The sequence below is a fragment of the Schistocerca serialis genome, chromosome 9 (assembly GCF_023864345.2).
Source record: "Schistocerca serialis cubense isolate TAMUIC-IGC-003099 chromosome 9, iqSchSeri2.2, whole genome shotgun sequence".
NCBI lineage: Eukaryota > Metazoa > Arthropoda > Insecta > Orthoptera > Acrididae > Schistocerca > Schistocerca serialis.
The window spans coordinates 146145138-146164729 of NC_064646.1; the positions used below are offsets into that span (position 1 = coordinate 146145138).

Below are 19592 nucleotides of genomic sequence, written 5' to 3' on the forward strand. Positions count from 1 at the left end.
AAAAGAGATCTAACAGAGAAAAGGGAAGTAATGCTGTCAATGGACCAGAAAGCATGGAGGGGCGTAGTTCTTGGAAGAGAGTACAGTAAATGTTTAAACACACAATACATCTTTGAAACAGGAATGATAAAAATTACTGTACTCTCATTTCTGTGTTAATATTTAGTAAGTGCATGTGTTTCGCATAAGACTTCCTACAGCTCCTGTATAGTGGTTAAGAAGCCTGATACTGTATTGTGCAGTCCAAAATAAAATAAATAAATAAATAAAAGATTATGTCTAGGCCCAGAACAGAACTCTAGCCACTGCACCAACAGGGCAGAGCCACTGCAGATGAATGAAAATACTAGTTGTAGTTGTGATGACAGTGTTGCCAAATTGCCTTTCTCCAACATCTATTTTCCACTGAAAATATTCATGGGATGAAATTTAGTTGCAGACATATTTGTACCGTCAGTATGCAAGGAATCACACTGGGGCATCTGAGTCATGAATTTTGGTTCGTCCTTATACTCGCAAAATTAAGGTCTGTTAGTACTAATACTAGAGTAAATGGAATTTATATCCTTGAGTCAAAACATTGTGGTATATTGTAGAAGAAGTTTTGAATATCTGGGGATTTAAAATTTCCTGTCATATGTCTGTGAGCAGCCTGTGACAGACAATCATGACATAAGATGAAACTTTGTTCTGAACCTTAGATAGGGATGCAAACTCTCCATGGAAAATATTCTTGTTTCCAGTGTTGTGGTTGCGAATTGCACAGTTCACTGCAAATTTCCTCAAGAATTCATAATACAGAACCATATCTGTGGTGTCACCGCCAGACACCACACTTGCTAGATGGTAGCCTTTAAATCGGCCGCGGTCCGGTAGTATACGTCGGACCCGCGTGTCGCCACTATCAGTGATTGCAGACCAAGCGCCGCCATACGGCAGGTCTAGAGACACGTCCTAGCACTCGCCCCAGTTGTACAGCCGACTTTGCTAGCGATGGTTCACTGACAAATTACGCTCTCATTTGCCGAGACGATAGTTAGCATAGCTTTCAGCTACGTCATTTGCTACGACCTAGCAAGGCGCCATTATTAATTGCTATTTATCTTGTGATGCATGTACCGTCAGAGCGATGTTCACCAATTATGGATTAAAGTTAAGTATTCCAGAAGCTACGTACTATTTTTGCTACTATAAAGACCTTGTCCTGTTCCAGACCTCACGCCATCCTGCGTGAGCTTAAACGCGTGCCCTTCGGCCTCCCGTCCTAGTGGATTAGCTGTCTTGCCAGTCCACAAAAATATCTTCATTGCAAATGAAGTCTATAATCTTTCATATGATATGATCATTCATGACACATTAAAACAGTATTTTCAAACAATGGAAAGTCCAAGTTGTAATATCAACAACATTATGAAAAGAATAGATTGCTACTCATCGTAAAGGTGGTACATTGAGTTGCAGACAGGCAAACTATAAAGACAGTTACACATTTAGCTTTCGGCCAAAGCCTTCTTCAGAAAAGAAATCACTCACACATCACACAAGCAAGCACACCTCATGCATACATAACGCTATCTCTGGCTGCTTGGGCTAGAACGCAATTTTGCATTGAATGAAAGCAGTAATCTGGAGTGGGGAGGGGAGGGGGAGGGTACAGCATGGCATATTGTGCAGGGTCTACCCTGTGGCAGGACAAGGCTGCCAGGCTCAGTCTCAGGAAGCTGAGGGGGAGGTGGCAGCAGAAAAGGAGAGGGGCAGAGAAGGGAAACGAGACATGAAGCGGGAGAAGGTGTGGGGCAGAGGGAGCAGAAACTGTTGCATGGAGGATGTGGGAACAGTAAGTTACTGTAACATGTGGATGAGATCATTTCAGAAGCAAAGAATGTGTTGTAAGGATAACTCCCGTCAGCACAGTTCAGAGAAGCAGGTGGTGGACAGGAGGATTCTGATGGCTCAGGTTGTAAAGCAGCCATTGAAATCAAGCATGTTATGTTCAGTCCCATGTTGTGCCACAGGGTGGTCCACTTTGCTCATGGCTAATGTTTAGTGGTGGCCATTCATCATGGTGGACAGCTGATTGGCAGGCACACCAATATACAAATCTGAGCAATGATTGCAGCAGAGCTGGTACATGACATGGGGTAGGATAAGCCTGTGACACGACTGGAATATGAAATGCTCATGCCTATACAAAACCCCACATTCCCACCTTCTATATGTTCCTCAAAATCTACAAACCCAATAATACTGAAAGCCCCATTGTAGCTGCTTATTGTGACCACAATGAAATCATTTCAGCCTTCACTGATCAACACAAGTGTCCAAATTGTAGCCTCTCATGTCAAAGATACCAACCACTTCTTTCATTGACCCTCCAAATCCCAACACCTTTACCTCCTAGATCCCTAATCATCACTGCTGACAGCACTTCCATTCACACCAATATCTCTCACACCCATGGTCTTGCCATTACTGAACACTACTTTTTCCAATGTGCTTCAGACTGCAAACCCACTACCTCATTCCACATACACTTTATTAAGTTTATATACAAACAAATCCACAGTACAACCATGGGCACCCGCATGGCACCATCCTATGTCAACCTGTTTATGGGCCATCTAGAGCAAACCTTCAATAAACTCTTCACCATTTACAAGCCACATCTCTTTGAATAAAACACTCAAGCTTTAGACAGCTGTTTTTGCCCATTGTCAGCAGGAATTAAAGTCAATGCTTTTAACTAGAAATGACGTGTCTGGTAAACCAATAAGTTTTTACTGAAGTATTCCACCACAAAAGATTCTGTGCAGACACAGAAGACACCTTCTCAGCTTTCAAAAACTCCAAACCCCCGGTTTGGTTCAGTTTCATTGATGATATCTTCATGACATGGACTCAAGGCCAAGACACCCTATCCTCATTTCTTCACAACCTCAGCACACCTTCTTTCCTATCAGCTTTGCCTGCTCCTCTTCAACCCAGTATGCCACCTTCCTAGACATTGAGTACTTCGTCTCTGATAACTCCATCCACACCTCTGCCCACATTAAACCAGCCAACCACCAATAGTACTTGCATTTCGACAACTGCCATCCTTTCCACTCCAAAAAGTGCCTCCCTCACAGCCTGGTCACCCAAGGATAACAAATCTGCACTGACAAGAACTACCTTGTCCACTATGCTGAAAGTCTAACAAAGGCCTTCACAGACAGGTATTATCCCTCGAAATAACATACTGGAGTAGATCATTCCAGTCCAGTCACAATCATCTACCTGGGAAAGCACTTATGTGATTAACATACTAATCTGCAATCACTGTGCTGCTTTCTATGTGCTGTCTGTCCACATCAATTGCCATCGACAAACTGTGGCCAATAGACAGCTGGATCACCCACTTGCTAAACACGCTGCACAATACAATGTGCTTCACTTCAGTGACTGTTTCACATCCTGTGCCTCCTGGATTCTTTTTACCAACATCCAAGTTTTCCTAATTGTGCACGTGGGAACTCCCCCTGCAATATATCCTATGTTCCCATAACCCCTTGACATCAACCTTCTAGTCCTCTCCTTCATCCATCTGTCCCTTTTTTGACCCCCTCTCCAGCACTACACAGCCTCCTATTCCACCAATGCATTCACTTGTCTCTCTCCCTCCCCCCTCCCCTTTCCTCTACTTCTCTCCTTTTCCACTCCACTCCTCCCCCCCCCCCCCCTCCCAACTATTCCTCAAACCTCCAGACTGTACCTAGCCAGCACTACCCTGTTCCCACTGTGTCCCTGCATGCTCCCACAAGCAGCACTACACCCTCCCCCACCCCTACCCTACTATCCTAACTCCCCTCACCACAGCCCCTCCTTACCCCCACTACCCAGACTGTTTCTCCCCTCAGGTGCTGTTGCTGACAGTTCAGCCTTATGCCACAGACAGTGGTCATGTGTGTGAATTGTACTTGCATGAATATGTATGTATGTGTGTGTGTGTGTGTGTGTGTGTGTGTGTGTGTGTGTGTGTGTGTGTTTCTACATTAGAAGAAGGCCTTTTAGACAACCCCCCCCCCCCCCCCCCATGTACAGCACTCTATTTGTTGTGCCTGTCTGCGACTCAACATGTCCTCTGTATGGTGAGTAGCAATCTATCCTTTCCAAAATACTGGAGACACAGAATTTCAAATTTGCAAACAGAATGTATAATAAATAAATGTAATAGTGATGAGGAAGAAACAGAACAGACTGAAAGAGCAAATGCTCTAAACACTGTACTATATATTACAGCTTGTATGTATTTTTTCAAATCCTAAATGTTTTCTGCTGCAGTTGTCTGGAAAACAACTAGAATTTTTAAAGTAAGGAAAAGTGTTTTGTTATTAAAACTACAACAAACATGTTAGGAGCCACAATTGTTAAAAGTGCAAAAGAAATGAATTAATATTTGTGTAACTTACTGAATATTTAAGATGAAAACAGAACAGGAAACATTCTGAAAGTCAGCACACACTGTAAAGATGATGGACTATATATTGGATACCACTGGCACACAAGTGATGCAAGAAATACTTGATTGCCATTCAAAGGTGAAATAAAAGTCTATCAGCACACATAACTTGTGGAAATCTTATTAGAACCACAAAGGGATAATCAACAACAGAATACAAACCTGTTCTGACAATACTGAGAGCAACCAAGCATTGACAAAGATATAGTTGCTTAGACAGTATTTCTTGAATGTTCTCTTGACCCTCCACTGAAAACCCCTGCAAAACACAAATTACCAACCATCACTATGCATTAAGCCACAGCATATTACTTCTATAACACAGAAAAACCCTTTATTTGCAATATTAAATACAAAACAAAGTAAAAACTACCTAGCACACAAAAATTAGAACGATTTAAATGGATACACTCATGTACATGACAGTATACCAAAAGAGAGCAGTAACAACCATTTTAAAATTGCAAATATTGAGTTGTTGTTGTTGTTGTTGTTGTGGTCTTCAGTCCTGAGACTGGTTTGATGCAGCTCTCCATGCTACCCTATCCTGTGCAAGCTTCTTCATATCCCAGTACCTACTGCAGCCTACATCCTTCTGAATCTGCTTAGCATATTCATCTCTTGGTCTCCCTCTATGATTTTTACCCTCCACACTGCCGTCCAGTACTAAATTGGTGATCCCTTGATGCCTCAGAACATGTCCTACCAACTGATCCCTTCTTCTAGTCAAGTTGTGCCACAAACTCCTCTTCTCCCAATTCTATTCAATATCTCCTTATTAGTTATGTGATCTACCCATCTAATCTTCAGCATTCTTCTGTAGCACCACATTTCGAAAGCTTCTATTCTCTTCTTATCCAAACTATTTATCGTCCATGTTTCACTTCCATACATGGCTACACTCCATACAAATACTTTCAGAAACGACGTCCTGACACTTAAATCTATACTCGATGTTAACAAATTTCTCTTCTTCAGAAACGCTTTCCTTGCCATTGCCAGTCTACATTTTATATCCTCTCTGCTTCGACCATCATCAGTTATTTTGCTCCCCAAATAGCAAAACTCCTTTACTACTTTAAGTGTCTCATTTCCTAATCTAATTCCCTCAGCATCACCCGACTAAATTCGACTACATTCCATTATCCTCGTTTTGCTTTTGTTGATGTTCATCTTATACCCTCCTTTCAAGACACTGTCCATTCCATTCAACTGCTCTTCCAAGTCCTTTGCTGCCTCTGACAGAATTACAATGTCATCGGCGAACCTCAAAGTTTTTATTTCTTCTCCATGGATTTTAATACCTACTCCGAATTTTTCCCTTGTTTCCTTTACTGCTTGCTCAATATACAGATTGAATAACATCAGGGATAGGCTACAACCCTGTCTCACTCCCTTCCCAAACACTGCTTCCCTTTCGTGTCCCTCGACTCTTATAACTGCCATCTGGTTTCTGCACAAATTGTAAATAGCCTATCGGTCCCTGTATTTTACCCCTGCCACCTTCGGAATTTGAAAGAGAGTATTCAAGTCAACATTGTCAAAAGCTTTCTCTAAGTCTACAAATGCTAGAAACGTAGGTTTGCCTTTCCTTAATCTTTCTTCTAAGATAAGTCGTAGGGTGAGTATTGCCTCACGTGTTCCAATATTTCTAAGGAATCCAAACTGATCTTCCCCGAGGTCGGCTTCTACCAGTTTTTCCATTCGTCTGTAAAGAATTCGTGTTAGTATTTTGCATCAGTGACTTACTAAACTGACAGTTCGGCAATTTTCACATCTGTCAACACCTGCTTTCTTTGGGATTGGAATTATTATATTCTTCTTGGAGTCTGAAGGAATTTCGCCTGTCTCATACATCTTGCTCACCAGATGGTAGAGTTTTGTCAGGACTGGCTCTCCCAAGGCTGTCAGTAGTTCCAATGGATTGTTGTCTACTCCCGGGGCCTTGTTTCGACTTAGGCCTCTCAGTGCTCTGTCAAACTCTTCACGCAGTATCATATCTCCCATTTCATCTTCATCTACCTCCTCTTCCATTTCCAAAATATTGTCCTCAAGAACATCGCCCTTGTATACACCCTCTATATACTCCTTCCACCTTTCTGCTTCCCCGTCTTTGCTTAGAACTGGGTTTCCATCTGAGCTCTTGATATTCATGCAAGTGGTTCTCTTTTCTCCAAAGGTCTCTTTAATTTTCCTGTAGGCAGTATCTATCTTACCCCTCATGAGATAAGCCTCTACATCCTTACATTTGTCCTCTAGCCATCCCTGCTTAGCCATTTTGCACTTCCTGTCGATCTCATTTTTGAGATGTTTGTATCCCTTTTTGCCTGCTTCACTTGTTGCATTTTTGTATTTTCTCCTTTCATCAATTAAATTCAATATCTCTTCTGTTACCCAAGGATTTCTACTAGCCCTCATCTTTTTATCTACTTGATCCTCTGCTGCCTTTACTATTTCATTCCTCAAAGCTACCCCATTCTTCTTCTACTGTATTTCTTTCCCCCATTCCTGTCAATTGTTCCCTTATGCTCTCCCTCAAACTCTGTACAACCTCTGGTTCTTTCAGTTTATCCAGGTCCCATCTCCTTAAATTCCCACCTTTTTGCAGTTTCTTCAGTTTTAATCTACAGCTCATAACCAATAGATTGTGGTCAGAGTCCACATCTGCCCCTGGAAATGTCTTACAATTTAAAATCTGGTTCCTAAATCTCTGTCTTACCATTATATAATCTATCTGAAACCTTTTAGTATCTCCAGGGTTCTTCCATGTATACAATGTTCTTTCATGATTCTTGAACCAGGTGTTAGCTATGATTAAGTTATGCTCTGTGCAAAATTCTACCAGGCGGTTTCCTCTTTCATTTTTTAGCCCCAATCCATATTCACCTGCTACGTTTCCTTCTCTTCCTCTTCCTACTGTCTAATTCCAGTCGCCCATGAGTATTAAATTTTCATCTCCCTTCACCACCTGAATAATTTCTTTTATCTCATCATACATTTCATAAATTTCTTCATCATCTGTGGAGCTAGTTGGCATATAAACTTGTACTACTGTAGGAGACATGGGCTTCGAGTCTATCTTGGCCACAATAATGCATTCACTATGCTGTTTGTAGTAGCTTACCCGCACTCCTACTTTTTTATTCATTATTAAACCTACTCCTGCATTACCCCTAATTGATATTGAGTATCAGGTTAAAATACTCCACACAAAATTGACAATCCCTATATGAATTTCATTGAATGTTGTTATACACAACTAGTGCACACACATTATCATTTCAAAATTCTTTCAGAGCATAAGATGAAAGACATTGACAAGTTCAGTATATAACATATTTTTAAGGATTCACAGAAAACATTTTTTCTCTCAACACACACTTAATAACTGTGAGATTCCAGTTTAGTGCAAAACCCAAATCAACACAAAACTTGCATTTTTTGCACAGACAAAGCACTAAATGAAGTAAAAGTCAAATTAAATATCAGGAAACAATAAGACTTAGCAGGAAATGAATGGTACATCTCTGTGTTTAACTGATTATACTGCCGAGCACTTGTTTTCAGACACTATAATTTTATTCCATCATTAGAAAGAAGGATACTGTAATAAGTAGATACAATAAATAAAATTTTGTAAAAGCTAAAACACATAAAGAATGGCCTGAATGATTACAAATTCAAAGAGAATTGAAAGATTAGAGTTTAAAATCTTGCCAATGGTGTCGTCATTAGACACATAGTGAAGCACAGATTGTAAAAGAAAATCAGCAATATGCTTTTCAAAGGAATAGTCCTTATAATTACCCCAATCGATTCAGAGAAAACACAGAAAACCTAAATCTGGCACAGAGATGAACCACTGTTCACCCAAGTGTGAGTCCTGAGTCCCAAATTCCAGGATGTGTAGAACACTGTACCAGTAATAAGTGATTCAGACTGCCGAGAGGTGGCGTGCACACAGGCCCAGCAGCACCAACTCTTGTGTGACAGGGAAGGTGAGTTTTACACAAGGATCAGTCATTTAAGAGGCATTAAACACAATGAAAAAATGAATACAAGAATAAGCAAGCCTTTTCAACTTTAAATGGTGTACTATCAGCATGTGTTTGTGTTTGTTCGTAAGGATGTGGGTTTTAAGGGAGAGGGTAAGCAGTCATTCCAATCCCGGGAGCAGAAAGACTTACCTTAGGGGGAAAAAAGACAGGTATACACTCGCACACACACACATATCCATCCGCACATACACAGACACAAGCAGATATTTGTAAAGGCAAATTTGAATTTTGTGTGTATGTATGTGTCTGTTTGTGTGTCTACCGACGTGCCAGTGCTTTCGTTTGGTAAGTCACATCATCTTTGTTTTTAGATATATTTTTCCCACGTGGAATGTTTCCCTCTATTATATATATATATATATATATATATATATATATATATATATATATATATATATATATATAGAAGGAAACATTCCACGAGGGAAAAAATATATATGTTTGTGTTTGTTTGTGTGTCTATCGACGTGCCAGTGCTTTCGTTTGGTAAGTCACATCATCTTTGTTTTATATATATATATATATATATATATATATATATATATATATATATATATATATATATATATATATATATATTCCCTCCCTTGCCACCGTCCCTGATTATTAGGAAGAATACTGGAAAAATACTGAGCTTGATGGTTTGTGGCATTGTTGGTAACAACACTGTCAATTTCAACAAGTGGTGCATTGGAAAGAGTAAATGAAAAGTTCAAAGTACTGGCCCTCCTTCATGCAACACCTCAGTAGGAGGATACCCAGTCAAGTCCATGGCATGTGAAAGGCTTCTGCTAAGATCTACAAAAGTCACCGCTTTCTATGACCGCACATTTGCAAGACATGATGACCCATGTATGTTTCTGAGGATGTCTGGACAGCTGGTTTGCAACTTATTTGTCATGGTGTTTCTACAAACTACTGTCAATTTTTCTTGAAGTTGCACCTGTCCACAACAATGAAGATCAAAATAAGTGTCAACTGATTACAACCTGTTGCATGAACATCATGCAGATATAAGTGGTCTGCCAATTTGTGGAATCATCAGTTGAGATGTAATCAGTTGAGTGATTTACATAACATCCTTGTATGAGGAGAACAGACCTGAGCTAGTCACGACGTTTATATCAGCATGTGAAACAAATTCAATGGAAGATGTCATTAAAGACTCCCCAGTACCAGTCCAAATTTAGAACACACCTTGTCATAAATTTAATGTGGGATGGTGATCTGTGGAAGAATAAATTCAATACAGATACAGCTGGGAAATCAATGTAATGTTGCACAGATCATTATACGTAGTGTAATAGCATATGACATTAACAGGCAGCTCTGAATTCTCTGCAGTCCCTTCATGTGTTGAGTCTTCTGACTTCACTGAGTTATCTTTTGACTGTGACTGTCAAGAGTACTCTTAAAATGAAACAACTTCTATCACCACTTGCAAGGGTGTTAAACTAAGGCTACATTGAATAGAATGGTATTTACTAGCAAGTCTCATTTCTATCATGATTAAAGTGAGATTGTGTGGATGCAGATTACCATCAAAGTGAGTCCTTTGTGACTGCAAAAGTTACACATCTTACTAAGATTACATAATGTCTTTTTTTTAGTTTTTCTGGAAGGTTGCTTTAGCTGTGTGGTAATGTAGCTTCATGAAACATCTGAACTATCCTATCTGCTGGGTACATAAGCTAAATAGCCTGTAGAGCACTAACAGAGATTTTTGCAGGTGCGAAATTTCCCTTCCCCAAGAAATCTCACCTGCTCCAATGCCTTGTTGACTGCCCACAGCTCTGCACAGTACACTGAGAAGTGGCTTAGTACATGGGTTTTAATCATACTATGATGGACGAAAGCACCCAAAATCATCACCTTGCTTAAATCCATCAGTAAAAACCACCATATGCTCACAACACTCCAATAAAATGCCATGAAAAACCTTTTTTAAAAGTATCGGCAGATTATTGATCTTACTGTACTTCCTCATGTCTGAGTTAAGTGGGGTCCTTGCAATTTTCCAGAGAGATATTTGCTCCATCCCTGCATGGTGGACAGCATCAAATGTATTTAAACTGGAAGGTCTAATTGATCCATAAACTATGTTGTCACTGTTCTATTCTGACAACCTCCCCCCCCCCCCCCCTCCCCCAAAATTGTTATTGCTAAGACATTTTAAAACGTTTAGTGCCTTCAGACCTCTACATTTCAAATCATGAAGTTGTGACAGCCATGTTAGTCTCCGATCAAAGTGGTGGTGGTGTGTTGGGGCTTATGGGCGCTCAACATCGAGGTCATCAGCGCCCTGACACACATTAAAAGGAACGAATGTGGACAGACCTAAGAAAACTAAAGCACACACTCAAAGAAAGCAGGAAAAGAAGGAAAATGCTACATAAGAAAGTAAAACCTAAGGAAAGGGGAAACATAGCAACAAGAATGTCACAGGAAATTGTTATTGGCTGGCCACTTACATAAAAAATGGACGAGCTTGTCACACAGTGAGCAAATTAAAATCCTCTCCCTAAAATCTTTGTAAAAACATTTGACAGGGCACAGAACTTTAAAACTTTAGCCACATTCGTCCGAGTGTTGCCTAAAAGAGATGGCAGGTCCGCTGGCAAGTCAGCCGCGACCCGCTGGTCAGAAAATAAAACACAATCCAATAAAACGTGGCGCACAGTGACCTGGACGCCGCAAGCACCACAAATTGGAGGGTCCTCTCGCCGGACAAGGAAGCCATGCGTCATAGGGCTGTGGCCTATTCGAAGCCGAGTGAGGAGAACCTCGTCCCGTCGATTGGGCTGAAAGGAAGTACACCACACAGGCGTTGTGGGCTTGACTATACAGAGCTTATTGTCAGTCACTTCCAGCCACTCATCCTCCCACCGACGCATGACCCGTGAGCTCAACAGTGAGGTGAGTGCGTGCAAGGGGATAGCACACTGAGATACTTGTGGGGCGAGACACGCCTCCTTGGCTGCGAGATCTGCCCTTTCATTCCCAGCAATGCCAACATGCCCCGGAACCCAGGAGATAGCTACAACCTTCCCCAGTCGCTGTAGTCGGAGGAGGGCATCCTGGATGGTCTGGACAATTTTGTCTGCCACATACAAACGTTGCAATGAGTGAAGGGCACTGAGTGAATCGGAACAGACAAGAAATTTAGGAGAGGAAGAATGTCTCATGTGCTCCAGTGCCCGCAAGATCGCAAACAATTCTGCATCAAAGACAGTAAAAGTCTGAGGCGGTCGGACCTTGAGGACACGATATGGAAAAACAACTGAGCAACCAACAGAATCCCCTTGTTTCGACCCATCCGTAAAAACAGCTACATAGTCGTGGTGCTCAGATGAAATGGCAGAAAATGCTGCATTAAAAATGGTGGCAGGAGTGCAATCTCTCTTGTACTGCAATAAATCTAAAATCACTCCGGGCTTCTTCAGTAACCAGGGTGGCAGGCGGTTAAAACCTTGGATTTGGGGTTGTACAGACTCCACACCGAGGGACTCTAGTACACGTTGCACACGGATCCCAAACGGCAATGTAGCACGGGGACAGCGGGAAAAAAGGCGGTCCAGAGGTGGATGGGCAACAAGATGGTGAGCAGGCGATCTGGGAGCTGCAAGAAACTTACAAGCCTGGCGCACCAGCAGGAGCTGCCGCCGGATGGTAAGTGGTGGTTCGCCAGACTCAGCACAGAGGCTGGGTACGGGACTGGTCCAATAAGCACCCGTGGCCAGTCGGATCCCAGCATGGTGAACAGCGTCAAGGATCCGCAAATAAGATGGCCTCGCTGACCCATATACTGTGCACCCATAGTCCAGCCGTGAACGCACAAAAGCTCCATAAAACTGTAGGAGACGCGCCCTGTCCGCGCCCCAAGACCTGTGGCTGAGGCACTTGAGGATGTTCAGTGCCTTCAGCGTTCTGGCTTTCAAGTCACGTAGGTGTGGCAGCCATGACAACCTGGAGTCAAAAATTAGGCCCAGAAACCGCACTGTGTCTCTAAAACGTAGGACAGTATCCCTCATATGCAAGGCAGGCAAAGTAAAAAGATGACGAGAACGATTAAAATGAACACAAACACACTTTTCGGAAGAAAACCGAAAACCCGTCTTTGCAGCCCACTCCTCTAACCGCCGCACTGTTAGCTGCAACTGAGGGCTCACGGTTGCAACACTGGAGGAGGAACAGAAAACAGCAAAGTCGTCCACAAATAAGGAGCACTGTACTGGATTCCTCACTGTAGACGTTATACTGTTGATGGCTATGGCAAAGAGGGTAACGCTTAAAACACTGCCCTGGGGGACACCGTTCTCTTGCTCAAAGCGATCAGACAGTGTGTTACCAATGCGGGTCCGAAAAAACCGCTGAGACAGGAAAGACCGAATGAAAATGGGGAGGCGGTCACGAAAGCCCCATTGATGCATTTGTGCAAGAATACAGTGTCTCCAAGTAGTATCATATGCCTTACTGATATCAAAGAAGATACCGATACAGTGATGCTGATGGAGAAAAGCCTGCTGAATAGCCGCCTCTAGGAGGGTCAGGTTGTCGACCGTGGACCGAAATTTTCGGAATCCACACTGAAAGCGGCTAAGGAGCTGTCTGGTCTCTAACAGCCAGACCAGACGCCGGTTAACCATCCGTTCCAGGGTCTTTCCAACACAGCTTGTCAAGGCGATACTACGATAACTACCGGGACATGTGCGGTCCTTTCCTGGTTTGAGGAGAGGGCTGAGAATTGCCTCCCTCCACAAGGTGGGGAACACTCCTGTCTGCCACATGAGATTAAAACATTCGAGGAGAATTTCCTTTGACGCCGCTGGCAGATGTCGAAGCATGGAGTACCAGATGTGGTCGTAACCTGGTGCAGTGTCAGAAGTCTCAGTAAGTGCCGATTCAAGTTCCCACATGGAGAAAGGGGAATTGTAGGCCTCAGAACTGTTCGACCGAAAATCCAAGGTCGCTCTTTCGACAGTCGCACGGTAGCGATGAAACGCTGGATCCTGATTTGCAGCGGCAGTACTTTGTGCAAAATGCTCTGCCAGCGTCAGAGCAATGGCTCTGGGTGTCGTTTGGAGGCATCCCTGGTTCAGGACAGCAGCTATTGGTAAACGGCTATGTTTACCGGAAATCCTCCGGATGGCTTCCCATACTCTTGTGGAACTAGTGGAACGGTTGATGGAGTCCAGGAACTCCTGCCATGACCTTTTCTTGCTCTCTTTAATGACACGGCGTGCCCTGGCTCTCGCGATTCGAAAGGCGGTAAGATTGACTGCTGTTGGGCGGCATTTAAATCGGCGAAGAGCCGCACGCCTTTTCCCGGATGGCTGAACGGCACTCTTCCGTCCACCAAGGCACAAGGCGCCACTTAGGAGGGCCAGAAGACTGTGGTATGGACAGGTCAGCAGCATGATGGACCACAAGCGTGATGTGATCCACCCATTCCTGTACGTTACTGTGGCGGTCAAAGACAGCCAACCGAGTGAACAGTGGCCAGTTAGCCCTGCCAATCATCCACGATGGTGGCCCCGGCTCTAGCAATACACCATCCAGGAGATGAATGCGGATAGGGAAGTGATCGCTGGAATGAAGGTCGTCAATGACCTCCCAGTGAACAGAGTCGGTGAGGGTTGGAGAGCAGAAAGATAGGTCAATGGCTGAGAATGACCCTGTAGCAGTAGAGAAATGAGTCGGAGTACCTGTGATGAGGATGCACAACATTTGAGATGTTAGGAGGCTCTCCAAAATTCGACCTCGAGCGCAAAGAGAAGTGGAGCCCCACAGGACATGATGGGCATTGAAGTCTCCCAGGAGAAGAAATGGGCGGGGGACTTGGTCGATAAGATCTGTGAGAGCGTCTAAGGTCATTGCATCCAGAGGGGGTAAATAAAGGGAGCAAACGGTAAGCCTCCGAGGTGAATGAATTTCAACTGCAACTGCTTGCAGGTCAGTATCCAGGGGGAGGGCAGAGGAGTGGTGGTCATTATTGACAAACACAGCGACTCCGCCTTTGGCCCTTTCTCCAGTCAGGTCATCTTTGCGATATGACGTATAGCCCCTTAGTACAGGAGCATCAGATGGTTTTAAATGCGTTTCCTGTAAACACAAGCACAGGGGGCGTTGCCGTGCTAGGAGGTTCAGTTCCTCCACATGTGCCCGGAATCCATTCATGTTCCACTGTATAATGGGAGCCATCTATCAGGGTGGGAGTACCTTCATTCTCACTTTCTGTTGGGGAGGAGAGCCCACAACAGGTGGAGGCTCAGTTTTGGTGCGAGATGATTGCCCCAGTGCGACATCAACCTCCATCGCCTCAGAAGAGGAGTCGAGAGAGACGTCAGAGAGAATGACATCCACATCAGGAGACTGTATAACTGCAGTCTCCTTTAGTGGGCGAGTCTTCACCTTTGTCTTTAGCTTCGATGTTCTGGCCTGAGGTGGCATTGGAGCCAAAACCTCAGAAGCAGTAGGGGGTGTAGCAGTGCTGGGCAGTGCACAAGACTGGACCCGGGAAGGGGCAGGAAGTTCCATGATGTCAGCTACCACGGCCTGGTCAGAAGGCCGGGGGGGAGCAGCAGGCTTCACAGGAAGGGCAGCAGCACACGTACATTGACAAGCGCAGGTGCTAGTGCTGACAGTAGCAACCTCCGTTTGTGTAGCGGCATCGGTTTTCAAGACTGGTTGTTTGAGAACGGAAGAAAAGGAAGCAGCGAACGTGGGCGGCTGCATGGACTTGTAGATTTTCTTCGCCTCACCATACCGGATGCGTTTTGTAGTTTTTAGTTCCTGGATCTTCCGTTCCTCAAGGAAAACTCTGCATTCCCTACTCCACATAGGGTGATCCCCAGAGCAGTTGACACACTTGGGAGGAGAGGAGCAACCAACTCCCTCATGGGCGGCTTTACCACAATTCCCGCAAGTGGCTTCCCCTCTACAGTCGAGAGTAGTGTGTACAAAGTGCTGGCATTTAAAACACCGCATGGGGTTGGGGTAATAAGGCCGTACACTGAGACGTAGGAAACCTGCCTTCACATGCTCTGGCAATTTAGTGCTGTTAAATGTAAGGATAAATGAGTCAGTCTTTATGGGAACACCATCCACCCATTTCATAATGTGTTGCACGTCGACAATTCCTTCCCGGGACCATTCAGCCTTCAGTTCGTCTTAGGGAATGTCAACGAGATCTCTGCAAGTCACAACACCCTTGCTGTAGTTCAAGGTGTTGTGAAATTCAGTCTCTATCGCAAACTCCCCAAGAAATTGTGCCTTCTGAAGGTTCTGGACTTGCTGGAAGCTAGATGTTTCAACCAACAAGGTGCCATTTCGCAAGTGCTTTACAGATTTTAATGTGCCAGCAATACCTTCTAAGCCCTTCTGTATATAAAATGGCGAAACTTTTTCAAAACTTCCATCTTTTCTTTTAATTATGAAAAACACATTCTGCGAAGCAGCATGCGTTCTGTTACTACTACCTGAATCAGGAGGACTGGCTACATGAGCCCTCTTGTTGGATTGGGTGTTAGAACCCACCAGCGGTCCACCCTTTCCGCTGGCAGGAGAAGAATAAAAGTTCGAGGGTTCCATATCGGTCCCACAAGCAGCTAGGGAACTAGAAGTCCACCTAGACAGAGCCCCGCGTGCCTAGGTAAGCCTTATACAACTGGGGCGCGGCAGGTGCCCCAGAGGTTGCCCGCTTGCGACTGTTCCACCCCAACAGCCATGCATCTTATAGGCGCGCAGCACACCGTAAGATTGAGGGGTTTTTATAGAGGTTTACCTTCCTCGCAATCCAGGCGGTCAAGCCAAGATTACCATTCCCCGCAGCACACAACATTCCACCGCCGCGCCATGCGGTGGTCGCTGAAGCATGTCCGGGGGTTACGGTGACAGGAGACTGGCGGCGCTGACCAGTCTCCAGCTCAGGACCCCGGGGTCACCAAGCCCGTACTCAGCAAATGAATGCTGAGCCCCTGGGGGGTCCGATCAAAGATTAGGCTCTGGAACTGCACTGACATCTTAAAATCCAAGATGGTGCCACTCATCTGAAGTTTTGATAAGGTAAAAGATTGACATGGAGGATTGAAATACAAGGCCTGTCTAAAAAGTATCTGACCTTTGACCAGAAAAAAATATTTCGAATAAGTGACGGCATTGGGGCCCTAATCCCCTTCACAGTACGCCCCTTATGCTTGCACACACTTAGCCCACTGATCCTTCCACTGCCGGAAACACCTCTGGAAGTCTTCTTTTGGAATGGTGTCCAGCTCGGTTGTCGTATTCTCCATTATCTCTTCTCTACTCTCAAAACAGGATCCTTTCAGTGGGTCTTCAATATTGGAAACAACCAGAAGTTGCAAGGAGCCATGTCTGGCGAGTAGGGAGGTTGGCGAATGGCTGTAATTCCATGTTTGGCCAAGAAATTTTGGATTAAGTGCGCTGAATGTGCGGGGGCATTGTCGTGATGCAGTTGCCAGTTTTTCGCCATCCACATGTCCGGTCTTTTGCACCGACCTGCGTCACAGAGTCACTGGAGAACATCTTGATAGTACTCCTTTGTCACTATTTGTCCTTCCGATGCATATTCATGATGCACAATTCCACAGACATCAAAGAACACAGTTAGCATCACCTTGATTTTGCTTCACACCTGCTGCACTTTCTTTGGCCATGGAGACTCGGGATGCTTCCATTGCGATGACTGTCTTTCTGTTTCTGGGTCATACCCGTACACCCGTGACTCACCTCCAGGTATCAGGGTGTTCAGAAACCCAGGATCAGTGTTGGTGGTGTCCAGAAGGTCCTGTGCAATGTCAAAACACAGGTCTTTTTGTTCTGGAAACAACAACTTGGGCACGAATTTCGCAGCCACTCGTTGTATGTTCAAATCATCATGTAAAATTGCATGTGCAGAATTTTTACTCACTTCAACCTCTTGGGCAATCTCTCGCACAGTCAAATGACGATCTGCCATCACCAAACTTTGCACCCTCTCAACAATAGCTGCACTCCAAGCAGTTTGGGGCCTGCCAGAACACTGGTCCCTCTCCACTGATGTGTGGCCATTTTTGAATCGTTTGAACCACTCCTTAATTTGTGTTACACACACACTCAACACATCTTCTCCAAACACCTGCTGAATCTTACGAGCTGTTTTGCTTTGAGAATCACCAAACTTTTAACAAAATGTGATGCAGTATCTTTGCTCAACACGTTCAGTTATCTTGAGAGAATCGGTAATCCGAAGAACACATTGTGTAGCACCTCACTCAGCGACTGACGCTCTGGAAGGCAGGGACAAAATTCACACATATGCGCATGAAGGTCTCTTCCTTTACTGTGTACAGCGGCGCAGTGTTGGCATCTCTATGTTGTGCAGGAAAATCAAAGGTCAGATACTTTTTTAGACAGACCTCGTACACACAAACAGATATTTTTCTGTAAAGAATTCCAAATCAATCATACTAGTCCAATCCTCCTGCTTCTTAAGTTTCACCTATAGTTGATATTCTTGAGACTGGAGGAAGAACAAAATACTGCAAAGTCACCCACAAGTAAGGAATATTTGATTGGGATGGTTATTGTGGAATAGGTACTACTGATTGCTAAAATAAGAAGGTATGACGATCAAAAGCTACCCTGAGGAGCACCATTCTGTTGAGGGAATCACTGACTTGATACCACAAGTATTGTTCAATGAGATAGGACTGCAATAATATGAAGAGATATCAATGAAAGCCCCTTTAATGCAGTTGAAGGACAATATTACATCTCTGGGTGGTATCATACACTTTCTTCACATCAAAGAAGACACCCATAAACTACTGTTTGCATGGTAAACACTTGTATCACACCTTCTAGTTGGGGTAGGTTGTCAAGTGTGTACTGGTACTTGTAAAAGCTGTAGTAGCTTTGGTTTTGATAGTCCACAATAGGTGTCACTTTATCATCCATTCAAGGGTCTTTCCTACACAGCTAGTGAGTGCAACACTGCTGTAGCTACCTGGAGATAATCTGTTCTTCTCTGATTTGAGAAGTGGTATCACAATCGCCTCCAGCCATAGATTTTGATAGTAGCTTTCAGCCCACACTTATTCAACAGGTGTAGGATGACTTCCTGTGCCCCTGTTTTTGTGCGTCATAGCATGCCATACTAAATCCTATAGGGTCCTGGACAAGCATCATATGCAGCAGTCAGCAAAGACTGTAGTTTCCACATGGAGAAGGGTCAGTTATATTGCTCTGAGTTGTTAGATGAGAAGTCTAGTTTGTGTGTCTCACTGTTCTCCTTATGTTGACGGAAGCAATGACCTATGTAGTAGGTGGAAGTCAGATCACAAGTGTTTTGTCATTATCTGCCCTGTATCTCTAGGTGCTGTTTGGAGGGTAGCATTTTTTAACAGGGCAGATAATGGGCCTGAACTTTTGCTCCCTGATATCTTCCAAATTCACTCTTGTACCTTAGATGCTGATATGAAGACACTAAAAGCTCTTTCCATGATATCTGTTTTATCTCCTTGCCGACTTACCAAGCTTTAGCTCTCACCTTCTGAAAGACTGAGAGATTTTCTCCACTTGGCTTATTTCTAAACTACACAATGCAAATTACCTTCTCTAATTACTGATACTCTCGATTCCACCATGAGATGGCTTTTCTTCTAGGCTGGCTAGAAGATGTAAGAATGAACAAATCGGCAGCACCCTGGATTAGATTTGTGGTCCTGACTGCAATCAGATGGTTACAGCTGTTTGGCTGCATAACTTCCAATTTGCTCTGCTGAACATTCACTTAGGTGGGTGTCTTCTTTGATGTGAAGAAAGTGTATGATACCACCCAGAGATGTAATATTGTCCTTCAACTGCATTAAAGGGGCTTTCATTGATATCTCTTCATATTATTGCAGTCCTACCTCATTGAACAAGACTTGCGGTACCAATTCAGTGATACATACTCAAACCAATTCCTTAGGATCTCTCATGAGATCTGTAAGAGCTATGATGTCAAGGGGTTTCTGTGGTGGGATGTACACAGA

The 19592-nt window shown here is 43.9% G+C and overlaps 1 protein-coding gene across 1 annotated transcript in view; it reads right to left on the reverse strand.

Moving 5' to 3' along the window:
• The window catches only part of LOC126418443 (cap-specific mRNA (nucleoside-2'-O-)-methyltransferase 1), a 273835-nt gene that overhangs the window by 151825 nt on the left and 102418 nt on the right, over positions 1-19592 (reverse strand). Inside the window, exon 9 of the mRNA XM_050085206.1 lies at positions 4661-4757. Within this exon, the coding sequence (XP_049941163.1) occupies positions 4661-4757 (97 nt within the window). The remainder of the gene's footprint in view (positions 1-4660; positions 4758-19592) is intronic.